This window comes from Echinococcus granulosus (genome assembly GCF_000524195.1).
Source record: "Echinococcus granulosus chromosome Unknown EG_S00004, whole genome shotgun sequence".
NCBI classification, from domain to species: Eukaryota; Metazoa; Platyhelminthes; class Cestoda; order Cyclophyllidea; family Taeniidae; genus Echinococcus; species Echinococcus granulosus.
Window position 1 is genome coordinate 2848728 of NW_020170384.1, and position 15772 is coordinate 2864499.

At 42.6% G+C, this 15772-nt stretch overlaps 1 protein-coding gene across 1 annotated transcript; it reads left to right on the forward strand. All coding sequences in view use genetic code 11, as the record gives it.

Annotated features, from left to right (window-relative positions):
• Positions 1-1193: 1193 nt before the first annotated feature.
• On the forward strand, positions 1194-2745 carry EGR_01257 (Putative vesicle-associated membrane protein; the record flags this gene model as incomplete). Its single annotated transcript, XM_024490506.1, has 5 exons — positions 1194-1333; positions 1369-1465; positions 1740-1844; positions 2061-2216; positions 2590-2745. 5 exons carry the CDS (start codon positions 1194-1196, stop codon positions 2743-2745), a joined length of 654 nt encoding a protein of 217 aa, XP_024355325.1.
• Between the last annotated feature and the right edge of the window lie 13027 nt (positions 2746-15772).

The window sequence follows — 15772 nt, forward strand, 5'->3', positions numbered from 1 at the left end:
TAAATAATCAGAGGATGTGCTAAATGTCTTGCAACCTGTTTTAGTAAGAAAAAAAGGCCCTGCTTAAATTCACCTCTATTTGTTTCAAAAATTATACTATGGGGAAAAAATCGGCGTGGAAATAGGGGTTTGGATTATCCATTGAATGAATACAAAATTACTGAGTGGTATGTTTTCCCATTTATTTTCAATTATGCAAGTACGAATTTGTTAGAATAAGGGGCATTTAAAAAACTTGTAGAAATATCATAATGGAATTCTGACCCAAATAAGCTATTAGAAAACATGGTACGGAACTGCAAGTTATTGTTCATGAAAGTCTCACCACTTTTACTTGATTGGGTCTAAAACAGTAGTCCTTAAACTGAACAAGTAGAGAGATCCGTAATTTTATCTAGCAGCAACTTAATCCACATGGAGACTTCCGTCTGAATAGGTTTTAATTTTACGCTGTGGTGTGATCTACGAATCTCGATTACAGTCTCTTAATCTTCACGTACATTGCTAATACATGGTTTTTAGAGGAATCCAGACCTACAGAAAATAAGATACATGTGGAGCGAGACTCCTCGGTCTCCGCTTCCCGATTCCTAGCGTTCCTAGACAAGCCCGGTTGGTTTACTTTGGACATCTTTATTAAAGACGACAAGATGTATAGGGAAAATACAATATTCGAGAAGGAGGGGAGCCGCGGTCACTAGGTAAGGGAGAGGGCGATCCAGTTACCAGGTTCGAATTTCCTGCTTGCCTCCTCCCTGAAAGGCACATTAAAACAACATAAGTATTACATACAGATTCAGTTAACGAGTCCCAAAAACATTTGCTCAAAATCATTATGAAAGCTTATGTCCAGTCATTTGCCCCAATTATTCTTCTAGGTTACACCAAAGGCTACAAAATTTAGTCTATTTAATAACAGAAAGCTTAGACAGGCTTCTACACATTAAAAGTGACTGCAGTAAGAAGGAAGTAAAAGCAGCACTAAAATGATGCCCTAAAAGTTGTCCATTAAAGCCTTACCTAATCACGAAATTACCACCTATAAAGACATCATTTTGCTGGTAAATAAAGTTACAATTTTTAATTTTGTAAATTCACCTTGAGGGCTGTTGTTTAAGCTCGTCAAGTAAGTTGCACGTTCTTGAATATCCTTATTTCGGAAGTGTATTAGTCTTCTGGCGTTGCCTCTCATTATGAGCATTCTATATGCCGCAGTTGCTTGTGGACCGCGTGTGCTTTGTGAACAAAGCGTTGGGAGTGTGGATTATGGCAAGGAAGTCCGACAGCAGTTAGAGAGTTCTATTCAAGAATATGTGACGTTCCCGCTTGGATCGTAAGCCGCATCTCTAAACCTTATTCCTCTTATAGATGTACCTATAATTGCTACAACTCAAATGGAATATCCTATGTTGCAGTCAGCGAGGCTGCTGCATCTCAACAGCAAACACTAAATTTTCTTCGAAGAGTGGGTCGATATTTGACTTTATATCCTTTCCTTGTCTCTTCACCACTTAGTTGTCAAATGCCGGATTTGGCTTCGCTTTTCGTGGCTTTTTGTGATACTTTACTGGTTTAGATTGGAAGGCATTTATTTTTTTCAAGTTGTTACGCTTTTGTCGGGATGATATTGTCCGTTATGATGTCTACTTACGACTACGTTTCCTTATTCATTACCCTTATACAGTAGCTGTCTCTGAATTTAAAATAAGGTTTTGGCCCAAGCAATTTTGTTTTTTTAGGTTCAATGTTTATTTACCTCTGATCCATCAAGAGTTCTTGAGGCACAATCCGGTTCCGAACACTGTCATCAAGTTGATTTCGGGCGAGTACTCTCAGAAGAGATGGTATGCTAGTGTAAAACATTCACTAAGACAATTATTACCTTTCTGCTTTAAAGTGGGATTAAAATGTCATAAATAATCATTATGAGTTACCTTCTTAAATCTGCTAGACGATGGTACACGTAGTTTGGAACAAAGTGCAGTTTCACTTACTTAAGAGTTAAAGACCCATTCGAATTTTATTCCTATGTCCTAAACCTAACATGTTCGATCAAATAGGTCCAGTTTAGTAGCCAAGACAGGAATCGTCTAATGCAGCTCCACAGTCAAGTAGCTGATGTCTCTATGCTGATGCACCAAAATATCAACGATCTCAACGAACGAGGAAATAAACTCGATGAACTTTTTGATAAAACTGAGCAATTTGAGGCTGATGTAAGTTGGAAATTTCTTTTTTACTTGGAATCATCTTCTGCAAACTTACTCTGTCTCCTTGCTACCACACTCAGATATTCTACTCTGTCTTGATCAAGTTAACGTCAGAGGCCTTATTGCTGTTGGGTAAAGTATTCATTATTGCCGCATGAAGCGTTAAGCATAGAGCTTCTATCAAGAACTGGCGGATTAACGCCGCCGCTTTTGGCCTTATAGCTGCTATAAAAGCTAGCATGAGTGATCACATCTCAACAAGTCTCTGGACGAAGAACAATCTGATATCATTTATGTGGAGAGAAGTTAGCTTATCCTTTTGGATAAATATCAGTTTGTAAAGGGAATAAATTCCGGTAATTTTTAATCCTATTTACAGGCACAGATGTTCCAGAGCACGGCGAAAAGGGTAAAGGAGAAGAGCTATTGGGAGAACTGTCGAATGCGTCTGGTTCTTTTCGGCGCCGTATTTATAATTGTGTTGGTTATCCTTCTTATCATTCTCTGGGCATCTGGAGTCTTCAATGGCAATTAATGAAGGCGTTTATAACGCGTCCATCTTGTCTGGTGAACCCGAGTCCATTGTATCCTTCTCATGTCATCACAAAATCGGCTGTGATACTGCTACTACCATCATCAAAAATGCCATTGTCATATTTCAGATTCCCTATCCTTTTATTTTAACCTACGTTTTTTTCGTATACTCCTTTTGGTGTTTTGGCTTGTGCTGATAGTCTAACTTTACGGTAAGACCGCCATGCATCACCCACTCTTGGAGTAAAGCTGCATACCAGCAGCTAGTTAACATGGACTAATCGAGTGCGGGGAGCCCAGCAAAGGTCTTGCCTACTATCTGGAATCAGCCATTAATCTACTTAAATCAACTCCAATTTTCTTTCGAGTTAGTCGCATTTAGGGCGCAAATATGATGAACCTAGAGTCAAAACATATCTTCTTTATAAGATATCAGTGGAGTTTCTGATCCAAGAAACACTTTTCTGACACGAAAAAGTATTTACTGAAAAGGTAAAAACGATTGGACTTACCGACCTACAGAGTAGCGAAAGCAGGCAGAATAGACAGGCGCCTTTGGTGTGAAAGCCTTGGAATAAGAAGAAGAAATATGACCCCTCGCACAAGGGGTTTAATACACACCTAAACGCAGAAAGCTTGCTTTCATCGCAGGCCTAACACACTTCCGAAGGGAGGCGAGTTTCGTGACACAAAGCCTCCGTGCTCATTGAAAAGCACCCCATTCTTAATCTGCCTTACTAAAAATAGATCCCTTTTAGAACTGAGAAGCTGTCAATACGTCATCATCCTCACCCTAATGTGAAAAGTGGGCTTCATTTCAACCATAATTGTGGTTGTTGAGACACATTCAGTGTCCTGACTTTTAAATCGGTCTCTCAGATGCGTCTTTAATTTGCGATAGCAGACACATAATAAGCAAAATGCATTGCCACTCCCAGATCCACATTCTACGATAAAATTAGTTGGATGGATTTATTTTCTAAATTTCCTCTCTGTGACTGATGTGCCTGTGTTGTGTGGGCCATTGTGGAGTGAGAGTTGATTATCCTGCTTTGGCAGGCGGTTAGCCTGATGGGGCAAGTCAAAAACTGAAGGGCGTGAGGTCAGGACTTCTTATTTTTTTCCAAAAAACAGGCTAAGTAAAGGACAAAAACCAATATACCCAACTTATTTTGGCGAATTCAGACAAAAGGGGACCTGTAAATGATCATTTAATTGGAAGTGAACCCAAGTTAAAAATTTGGTTACACCGAATAGGCTTTTTACAGAACTCTTAAATGTCTTATTCATTTTCTTTAAAACGCCAAGAAAAGGATGCCTGTGACACTTGCTGCAGACAGCTTCATCTGCACTACCGTAATGACCAACTCAACTGCTTCTTGACTGCGAACCATCCTACATCCACCTTACAGTTTTAAATTCTCTCACCAATCCTTTTGTAAAGACAACTTGGTAAAGGATGCGCATTGCGCATATGCGACGCCATTGGCAAAGATATACATTCTCATATGGGAGAATGAAAAAGTTCTTTTGCAGATAACAATGAGGCCAAGAAATCTAACTGGTTTCAGAGTAATATCATGTTATGGTAGCGAAAGGGAATAAGTTTTTAGATGTCTTAAGTAAACTTTCAAGAACTGTCACTTTTGCGGTTAGAAAACTGCCATCTAATAGGGGATGCTCATATGCTGACGTCTTTTCGGCATTTCGGCTGATAAAGGAAGGCAAAAGGTGCGGGAAGAGCAAGTCTCCAAGCTGTGAATTCATCCCTATCCTCCTATTCACCAACAAAAGCACATACCAAAGGCAAGCACTTGTTGACAAGAGCCATTGTGAATTAATTAAACTATGGTGAGGGAATTCCATTCTTTGACGCTGCTGTTGCCTCTGTGAAGCACTTAGTAATCCACCCAGCAACGCAGGATCCAATTACCCACTCTATCTTACAAGGCCTGAGGCGCAATACCTTTCCAAACAACCCCACAACCACTAGTCTTTGGTGAGTAATTAATCTCCCTGCCGCGGTCAATTTCATGCATCAATCATGGCGCAGGTCTCTTACATCAAACAGCTCTCAACTTCCTCCATAAACTAATTTGTGCTTGTGGTATGTTTTCCCACACCTGGGGCGTCGAAGGTATGCGAAAATTGAAGATAGAGGCTGTAAGGCAAAAAAAAACCAGCAATACTGCTTCACTTTCACTTCCACCAATAGCTACACGTGGAACGCAGAGCAGCTGGGTGAACTTCCAGCTCTGTACTCTTAACTAACAACAGTTTAATGGGTCCTTCTTTAACGAGACCTGAAAAACGTCTCTGCACCCACGCCTACACCCACACTCATACGCACAAACCAAACGCCAATGAGAGGTGGGAAGGAGTGAGGAGGTATAAAAACGCTCTAAAAGGTGAAATCGTCATCTCTGTATGGAGTTTTTAGTAGGCATCCGCGGTGTGGATTTCAAGGGATAAGCGAATAGTTGACACGGCTTCAATTTACTCGCAATTTTCTTCCAAAAACTGTTAATATTTATGAGGAATTTAGGCCTGATTAAGTGGTTGTGAAAGTGGACAGATTTTGCCCTGTTAAGTAGGTGATTGACAAGTTGGCGTTGGTGGTTGGACGGGTCTGTTGCACATGGTTGTTTTGGGGTAGGAGCGAAATGCGATGAGTAGCCCCAAAAATTTAGACGGATAACCGGATCACGCGGTGAGTGGAGGTGTTGCGTCTTTGGTGCAGTTTGGTGGTGAGGCGCTTCTCTCATTCTCGCTCTCTCTACCTCGTGCTCTTCTCACAATCACATCAAAGCGCTAGCAGGTCTACTTTAATTTGGTTATGGCACAGGCCTTCTTGCTGTGGCATGAAGTACCTCCACAGCACAAATCCACCCCCACTTTGTTTAGCATCTTTCCTGTAGTGAATAAAATAATCACTTTCGTTCTGAGGCTTCAGAAGTCGACTTAATGATCAAACTTGATTACCGTAACTGTGATTTACAATGTGTGTTTGTCATTTTGCCTCCTTTTTCGCTTCCTTGGGATATTCGGGTTTCGTTGCCTCCACTGCTGACTGGGGGGCCTTCACGGAGCTGGCAATGATTCCATTTTGAGATGCTAGATGGCACTCGCCTCGTTAGCGTAGCTGTTTCGTTTGGTGATACAAATCCTGTACATTTAAAACTACAACAGGCGGAAGAAACGCACTACCTACTTGAATTGGTCGCCGGTGGGTTCTGTGTTTTCGGTAGTGGGGCTGAGCCACACGGTCCACCTTGAGTAACGTCATTGCTGTCCACAAAGGATCATTCTCCCATTCAAGGACATCTACTATGTCCCCTCAGCTACCTGACACATAGAGCTATCACTAACAGGGGCTGTGTGGCAAGCAATTGTGGCAACGATTTGTCACTTCGAAATGACACATATTTGTGACACTGGAAGCCAGTGCCTTGGCAAATTGGGTAAAATGATCGCTATCTAAGACATCAGCATCTCAGTCGCTTGGTGGAGATAATCATGTGAACAAATGAAGCAGAATGGTATAAACCCCGTATTCCTATGCTACAATGCAGTTAACCAGATGTTGGCCATAGCTCTAGAGCTGGTGGAAATTCACTCCTCAAAGGTCGGCAAAGGAGGACCTGTTTTAACAAGTAAATGAGGAAAGACTAATAAAACGGAGAGGGCTGGATCTTCATAGATCACTTATTTAAAGTACAGCTGGAAATTATTTTGTTAGAGCCTGTGGTAGATGCAGACTCACCCTATTCATCTGGCACGGCGACAACATTGTATATACCCTATCCTTGACCTACTTCTTCGGCCAATTCTGCACTTCAGAGTCACCTCCATTGAACTCATAGTTGCCAACGTTCGGAAATATTGTTGGTCTTCAGGAGGCTGAGTAGGCACTCAACTAGAAAGGTGTTGCATAACCTGATGCAAAATTCTTATAGGTGGGTGCGATCGCTGGGATCATTACAACAGCCTTTTACCTTCCATCCACCGGTGCTACCATCATGACAATAAAATACACTATTAGCTTGTCACAAACTGCCAAAAGCTGGGTAAGCTGTCACCCTGGTGGGGCTTCAACTTAAAAAGGGTATTAACTTACTTCACATCAGTGCTATTCTCTCCTCCCTGAGTTAACCTTCCATGATGAATAACACGTCGTGATTGAAACCGCTGGGTCCAAAGTGCATTTTAAAGGAAAGGAAGAGAGGAAATTTATTCTTGCTTACTGAATGAGAGGCCAAAAGTAAACAAATAATTTTTGTGCCCTTTATATAGTTGCAAAGAGGTAGTCAGTAATGCGGTGTTCTTTTAAATCAAGTGGGGTTCAGGTGACCGACGGCGCCTAAATGTCAGGTGATGGAAAGAGAGTTGGTGAGGTCTTCGATAGAGCCAAATCCGATGACTCGGTGCCTACTAATGGAGGCCTTTATACAGCTCCGATTAGGGTAAGTGTCTCGGTACACTACGCCCTTTGTGAGATCCGCCACCCGCATTTGTCACGGCGTGTGGTGAACTGATGAATGGGATTGGAGTTTGGCATCTGCTTTTCAAGGTTGCAGATTTGCCATGTAATACCCCTCTTAGTTTTTTTTAATCTCTTTCATCAAGTAGTGGGGAAAAGTGGAACCACGAGGTTTTTTCCTGTGCGATACACTTAATTCACTTGGATTCTCTTAAGCCACATTTAGTAGTGGGTTAGATTTTCTCCCACCCACCCACTTATCTGTTGGGTAGTTTTTCCCTGTGCCAAAGTATCAGTTTCAAGGAATTGTTGATTACTTTGGACCAGTTCCATTCTATGACTTCGGGGCGCTCTATGGGAAAGGAGTGCGGGTGCGTGGAGGGATTTCCCTCCTTCTGGGTGGGCTGACTTGGATCCTAGTGGGTAAACAGTAGCGCACACCCATTAATTATGACACTGCGGGGCGTGAGCGGGTTTCATACCTCCTCACCTCTACAAGAGAAGCAAAAACGGATTAATGCAAGAGCATCTTACTCGAGAAAGTGGCTTTACTATGGCAGGACCTTTCACATCACATTAATAAACATTTAAAGCCGAATAAATCTAAGAAACGGGTACTTCTTGTTCAGGTGCTTTCGAAAGGACTGGTAAGGCTTAAAAGGTGTGATAACACCTCGTCTTAAATTCTTCTGACCATCCAAATCTATTACACAGGAAAAAAGTAAGGAGTACTTTAAAAGTTGATTCTGTCCTTTTTTGTTTTAACTGAGCCTGTGAGGGCAGTTTTTAAATTCATCTAGAAGAAAGGGAGGAAAGATACTTTGGTCAACCTGAGGCCAAAAAACCAACCCCGCTTTGGGGAACAGTTCTTTGGGAAATAGCCAGGTGCCATTCGTCCATCAGTTTTTCTCCTCTTTTGCGTCTATTTAAAGGGCCATTTTTCATTCTCTTCATCACAAGTTCACGCTTTTCTCCTCGATTGCTAGCCAGGCTGCGGATAGGGTGCACATATTTTTTACTACCTAAGACTTAAATAAAACAAGTAGTATGTACCAGGTGACAAATTCGCCCATTCTCGTGAATTATGAGATTTTTTCACTGTAAGCCCTTAACTGTTTATATTTTAATGAATTCTACTGTTAGAAATGGACAAATGACAGTGTTTGGAGGCCCTTGTGACCTTGAGGCTGTGGTGAGGTCGTGGCCGATGTAATTGTGTCTTGGCTACCTGTGACCAATAGCTCACATCTGCTTGGACCTATGCTCCTTCCTGCTGGAATTTAATATACGTAAATATAATACTTGGTTTGAAGTAGGCCTTAGTCAAACTCCTGCTTAGGTAATCAATCGTATCAAGCGAATATCTTACGCGGAGAAGAAATCCCGACTCACAGTAATCTGGAAATCTGCCAATGATAGAAACATCAGTAGGCTTTGGAGCCACCAAGTGTAGGTTAAGAAGATTCCACGTTATTGTCAAATGGTGAAAAGCCATTTTGGTCAAAAGAATTAGCTCCTTGTGGACGAAACCGACTGAGCTTTGGCATTCCACTAAGTAGTAACAAACAGGAGTTTTACAATCGATTGGATAAGCAATATGTCAAGGTCATTTGTTGGTTGATCTACTTAAGCTTAAGGTTTATCAATTCCACTGGACGCATCATAAGCGCATTTGTACCGGCGCGACCTCCTCTCTCCGATGAAGTTGGATTTTCCCTTGGAAGAACCGGAGGCGGTTAATGTCTAACATTCTGTTTTCAGCACACACCCAAACGCCATCAAATTAAGTTGTAACTAGTAGATGACAGCTAAGAGGCCTCGGATCGGTCACCAAACGGGCCAATTACTAGACAATGAGGGTTAACTAACCACCTGGAGAGGGTATCACCGCCCCACACTGGAGGCGAAAGAGAGTGCCTCGAGGATAAGTTTTGTGGGGTGAGATCGCGGCCTGCCTCGTGAGATGAAGACCATCTCTTCACAAATTGACTAGTTCTTGCTGTTTTGGCTACTTGCGAGGAGGAATTTTTCATTTTCCGAATTAAATGCACCTCACCCTGCAGTGTTTGGCCTTCAACAAGGGAGGTATCTCTGGTGAACATTTCCTTCTACAGGCATGGTCCTGTGAGGACGAATTGGCGCCTTTGACTTGTAAAGGTGGATAAGGAAATTGGTTAAGGAGAGACAATGAAAATTTGAACTCAAGTTACTTCTCACCATGAGTAAGCTTAAAAGTCATCCCTTTTCAAGGGCCAACTTTTGTACCACAAAAGTCGTGAAGTATCCTTGAGGGTTGTTTACCTTTGCCAACGTATGTGATGCGCATTCAGTTAATTAATTCAGAGATCAGCAAACAGCCACATCACCCACGTCAAGCACTTTAAATTGCTCTTCTTAATTGCGCTTCGCCGTTTTAGTGGCTACAAAATTTGTAATCATTACATCATTAGCATCACGTGTAAAATATGCCCCTGGGTGGTTCATTATTGAAGGCGTGTCGGTCTTCGCTTTCTCCACCCGCAAACACTCCGAGAGGCATTTTCATCCTCAACCTCCAGTTTGTTGAACTGACTACCTCGAATCCCGTTTCAGGGCATGGGGATTCAAAGCAGTGAAGTGCACAGGAGAGAGCCTCGTCACCGATGATAAACAGGTGGATACCGAGACATCCATAGGCTGTAAGAAATTACTGGCGTAGGGCAGTAAGTTGGAAACGGCGCAAACTTTAACTGCCATTCGACTTCTATCCAATCTCCTGTCTGAGAAGAGGCGCCAGAGCACGTGAAATCCCAAGTGCTCTAACACAATTGTTTTTGCAAACACGTGAGCCACACCTGAGTCGCGTGATACCTGTAACCTAGGGAGCAATTTAGCAGGATAGCTTTAGATCCACATAGTCCAGCGCGTGCCGCGGGATGGTATAGGACTTTATTAATTTAACCGGCCTTGCCAACGGGGAAGTCGAGACACGACATCTTTTGTGTTTACACGGGCGTAAGTAACATCTCATTCAGTAAGGCCCAAAAGTTGACTCTACGACGCTTGCTTGGTTTCGGTTCATGAATTATTACCATCCTGACTCCTGCATCTTTACCGTAGTCTCAACAGGGATCTCATGCATGATTAACCAGTCCTAAGTTACCTTGACCTTAGGTTTTGTCATTAAATGGAAAATGTCCCAGACAATGGAGAAAAAAGGGAATTTTTGAACTGACAGAGAGACTAACTGCTCACCTTGGAAACTCTTGACTCCCGACTCAAAAATTGTTGGGGTGATATGGTTAAAACTGACGCAATGTGGGATGCCATAACACGGCAATGAAAAAGTGTCGCTTAAAGGGTCACCCGTTTCTTCCTTTTCTTTGGATGCATAAAATATCGTGGAGACTGTGGTTGTGACCGAGCGCTACCGGAATAAGGCACATTTATTTCCCAGTTTAGAATGCGAGGATGTAGGCTATCGTAAGCCAAGAGAACACTATGACCGATGTCATGAAACTACAAATTCGGTGATTTTGCGATTATAAAAATTCCATTTAGAGTTGGATCCACCACCTTGCGTGGTTATAGCAGCCCTCCTTTGGGATGGACGGTCAAAATACAACTTGATAGGTAATTCAGCAGGTTAGAGTCATCACTCATCTACTGGTCTGTGCCTTAAAGAATTGGCTAGCCTTAACTTTGTTTTCAAGTTGGAAAGATAACAACTGACCAGCCGAGGCGCATTGCCTTATCAACCACCCTTAAAAGCGGCTTCTCTTTGCCAAAAAGGGATGTGAAATTCTTCTGAGCAGGTTTTTATTCGCATAAACGACTGGACGAGACAAGGCAGAGGACAGTTACACCGGCACCAGCACTCGTAACTACGCAGGCGGAGTGCTCCGATGCCATTGAGAGCACCCGCTCTTGTGCCTGCCAGCATGAGTGCGTGCGTACGTGCGTCCTTCCATTGTTGACGAGTTTCCATTGGCAACGCGATTCTGTCGAATTTGGTAGATAAAAACAGAGGAGTATTATGCCAGTTTTGCTAGTACAAATGTGTCAGGCGTAAAGGAACGGAGGTAGGCCAGAGAAAGAGAACTTATCTCCAAGGCATTCTGTGGCTGTTTGGCGACAATTACGATTCATTTTTGTTAATTTGAAAATGCATTTTTACAAGAAAATTCGACCATTTAAAACAATCAGGGGGAATCAGGAAAATTTTGCATTACGAGGGGTTTTTACGGCGATAAGTTGGGAGCCACCGTAGTCGAACTACACGGGATTGTAAGGGGCTAGCGGATACCGCATTCTCGTAGCTGGCGCCAGACCAGCTCCGATGCCCTCATCCGAGGTGGCAGGTGGCGGTGGGTGTGACTGCATGTGCGTGTGCGAGGAAATCAGCCTAAATGTGTAGAGTACTTTAGACAAGGTACGGTGTGGTGATAGGATGCTCATCCGCTCGGCAGTGTGACATTTGATTGGTGTAAACATTTAGAAGGCACCAGTCAACCGTCGGTTTGTGATGCACACGATTGCGGTGGTTATCAGCGCTCTGTACTGTGTCTGTCTCACCTCGTGGAATTGCCCTTCCTAGATCCCTGATCAGCACATAATCCATCAAGGAAGGATTAACGGAGCTGATTCCTTGTGAGGAAGTAGTGGACAGAGATCATTCCCAGCCATATGCGGTCTCGAAATGTTGTTATACACTTAACCCCGATGGCGAAGTGGGGTGACTGGTCTGATGGGAAATGCCACAGAACCTAAATACGTTCCAGATATTTTTGAGGTTTAAGGAAATAATTTATTCACTTTTAGCTGAGAGTGCCCTACTTTGACTCAGCTCTCTTAAAACAATGTTAACTTAAACAGTTTAAATAGCGTCCGGTTGAAGTAATGCCTATCATATACAAGTAGCCCTGGAAGTCTTGATATTGACAAGTAGATGTAAGAGATAGGAGTAAACTCCTCCACCTGAGGAGTCAATGGAAAGTTTTACAGCTCCGCTGCCGCCTTTCATGCATCGTTTTATTGGTGGAATTCGTTACATACCCATATGAGGAGCCAAATAATGCAGTTTGGTACTTTGTCAAATGAAAGCTTCTCTTACCCTACTGATACGATAGTTTAAGCGGGTGCAATGCCTCCTTTGATTTGGAGTGTAGGAATAAAATATTAAGGTAATTCCATAACGGGGTAATCAAAATGAATGCCTTAATTCAAATGGAGAGGCATAAAGCTGCCGTAGCAGGTACTAGGCTTGCACACACATGTAGAGAGCCAAATATGGTCCTCTAAAAGAGTGAGTGGCCATTTATTGGCCAGGCGCCAACTGGATCGGGGCCCACTGACGTGTCTGTTGCTGATTGGTCTGGCCTGTGTTTGCAGCTACCGCGCAGGTGAGTTCGTGACACACCTTCACCTGCATACTCAACTCATGTGGAAAGGTTATCTGGTCTTCTAAGGTGCAAATAACTCCTAAAGGTGGCGAATGAAGGCCTTTCCTCTTTACGTCAAACATCATGGTTTCTTTCGTGGTGCAATTAGTCAAACGGGAAAACAAAATCCCAACTACTAGAGTAATGTTAAAGTGGGATAGTTCAATGTCATTTACAACATCACTTCAAACTACTTTTTCATAGTCTGCTCAAATCAAACCGGAACTTTGAAGTTTAGAAGAGCTAAGATCAACGTTTATGGTATGTTAAATAGTCTTTGAAAAGCTTGAGCTTGCAGCACTGAGGGAAGGTCGTTTCAGTACAAATATTAGTGAGTGAAAAGCTTCATCTCTGTTGGAATTACAGAACGATTTGTGCGTCTATCTGGGGCTCAGGACCGCTGCTTTCACGCGCAGAGTATTGACAGTAGGCTGTGCTGCGCGTTGGGAACCCCTACGGTCAAAGGAGTCACGGGCAGATAGTCCAATGATCGTCTTTGAAGTGTCTTACTGCTGAGCGAATGCATGTTCTACCATCGTACCGTACTGTGCTTGAAGCCGTCTAAACGTACAGGTCTTCACTAGTTCGTGTTGGGCACCTTCCTTCAGCAGTGATCCACGAAGCGCCTGCCCTTGAAGCCTCAATTTTTATGCCTTTCAATTCAACATTTCGGTGCATATTGAACGTCTGTTACAGACTAAGTCATGTATGCCATGATTCACCAATTTTTCATACAGCAAGGTGGAAGATTAGCGTGTGAGCGATCTATGGAATAAATTTCGTCCACCGCTCGGCAGTCTGATAGCAGTCGTTGTTTACCAGTCGGCGTAAAGCCCTCCACTTATGACAATAGTTGTTTGCTCTGCCTTTCGCACTCAGCCTCTGACCTCTTTGAAAGTACTTGTACACTCTAGAGTATCTCGCTGTCGACACCCAGCCTTGATGGCTTGGCTTCCTAAGACGTCAGGAAAAACTCGAGACGCTAAATCTTGGTTCCACCAATAAAAGAGAATTTTTCTGTTTTAAAGGTAACTTTGGTAATGGGGAAACGGGGCTATGTACCTAGAGACTCAATAACTTGTTTAGGAGAGAGGCACATCAAGTTGCCCACCCGAGTTCACGGCAACATCAAACGTCACACGCTACCTCTTCTCAATAAGACCTTCCATATCCGGCCTAAATCGCGTGAATGGTGCTGGCGTAAACCACTTTTCATTATTCCTGCAAATACCACTTAGATTTAATGCAGAAAAAGCTTTAAAAAGGCGGGATGGGCTAAAAAATTTACCAACAAGGCCAAATGTGATTGAAAGAATGAGTAATTTGTCATAAATTTCAACAGCGCCTATTGCTAAGGTCTATCAAAAGAACTTCTCAGCGGAGGGTAACAACAACAAAAGCAAGTAGGTGATACGATTAGATGCGTAAAAAGATCAAAGAAACGGCACAATTTCATTTCATAAGTTTGACACAGATGTAGACTCTTTAATTGCCTACTGGATGATGAATCAGGTCTTGTTATTCCATTCCGATATGACAGCTCAAGGACAACCCCAGCCAAAAGGTAATAGAGGGTCTAGTAAGAAAAATTGACTCTTCATCAATGTACGAGTAATTTGTTGGGACGGAGCTGACCTCGCAGCATTGTGACTTGGTCCTGTGATCTTGAAGACGCTGAAATGCCCCACAAACGCCTTCCATTTCGCGTTTTCCTTTGGTCAGTAGTACACAGCTATTTTGCGTTTCATGAAAGAACTTAAAAATTAACTTTATTTTACAAGTTCTGCATACTTTTATCGCCTCATCATTTTATCCAACTTAAAGAAGTCTTTCCTGAATTCGCAATAAGCCGAGGGAGCAGGGAGAGCATACCAATTACTGACCTATCAGCGTAGCGGGGCTAAAGTCAAGTTTGCGGGACTGACCGGTCTGCGTAATTAGGCGCAGAGCTAAACAATGATTGATTTGATTGACACAATTTTTGGCCAAGGTTGTCATGATTACTATCTAAACGGCCACTCTTACCTTAGGGGGAACTTCGGACATCCAGTTTCACCACGTGGTGTGAGCCAAAATAAGTCCGTCCGGGTTGAATGAGCACGCCTGGGCTTCATAAAAATGTGGCTGGATTAATGTTATTTACTTTTGTTCCTTTAAGAAAACTCGCGATAAACCAAAGAATTTTCTTTTATGACTCTTATGCAAAGTAAATGCAGTCTGTGGTTGGCCTGTAGCGCCTGCAGCTCTTAGCTGAATTCGCAATAAGCCAGAGCAGCATGCAAGAGCACACTGCTTGTTTAAGTACATGAAGAGTTGGGCGGCTATCAGCATGGCCCGAAGACCCCGGTGATGTAGAGTGGTAGGATTCACTGTGGAGACTGAATAGCCCACGTAGTTAAAGATGTAGTTGAACACAGTAATCAAAATCACTTCCTGATGAAGTTGTCATGGTAATCCAATTATTCACATTCGTGAAATGGCGCTTAAAATCCCATGATAACAGAAGAGATCGGGTCTTTTGAGCCTCTTGTTTTAGCACAGGTTAGTTGACAACCAATGAAAATGCTGCTGGTAGTTATAGGTTTCAACCTACCCCAAAGCAAGTTATTATTAAAAAAATATTTATAATTTCTTGGCTTATTTTAGCATTTAAGGACTTTAAAATGTTACCAAACTTTTTTTAACAATTATTTGCTGAACAAATTCACATAAGTGGCGAGTGGTCGTGGCATTGGATAGATATTCATCTATAAGTCTATGGAATCTAGTTGCACCGAAGGTGGAATTTCTCTCCTCCACTTCCTCCTTCACATTCTCGAACCAAACAGGGTAGTTAAAGGAGGACACCTTTTGTTGGGTAAGTGGTGTAAAAGTGTAGGAAATTGAGGTTACAGGGGGATCGGAGTACCTTTCTTCCTCAGGGACCAATGGCGTCAGCTCGGTCACGAGGTTCGTAGTATACTGACCGCCTTTCGCTCAGAATGTCCATTTAAACAAAAAGGCTTTACATAATCACTCAAATTTTCAAGTGGTTTCCCATCAATGCACAAATGATTGCAATAAGTCATGCAGCATCATCAAAATATGTATCTACCTCCTGGCTTTGGGTCATTTGGGTACTTTGGAAG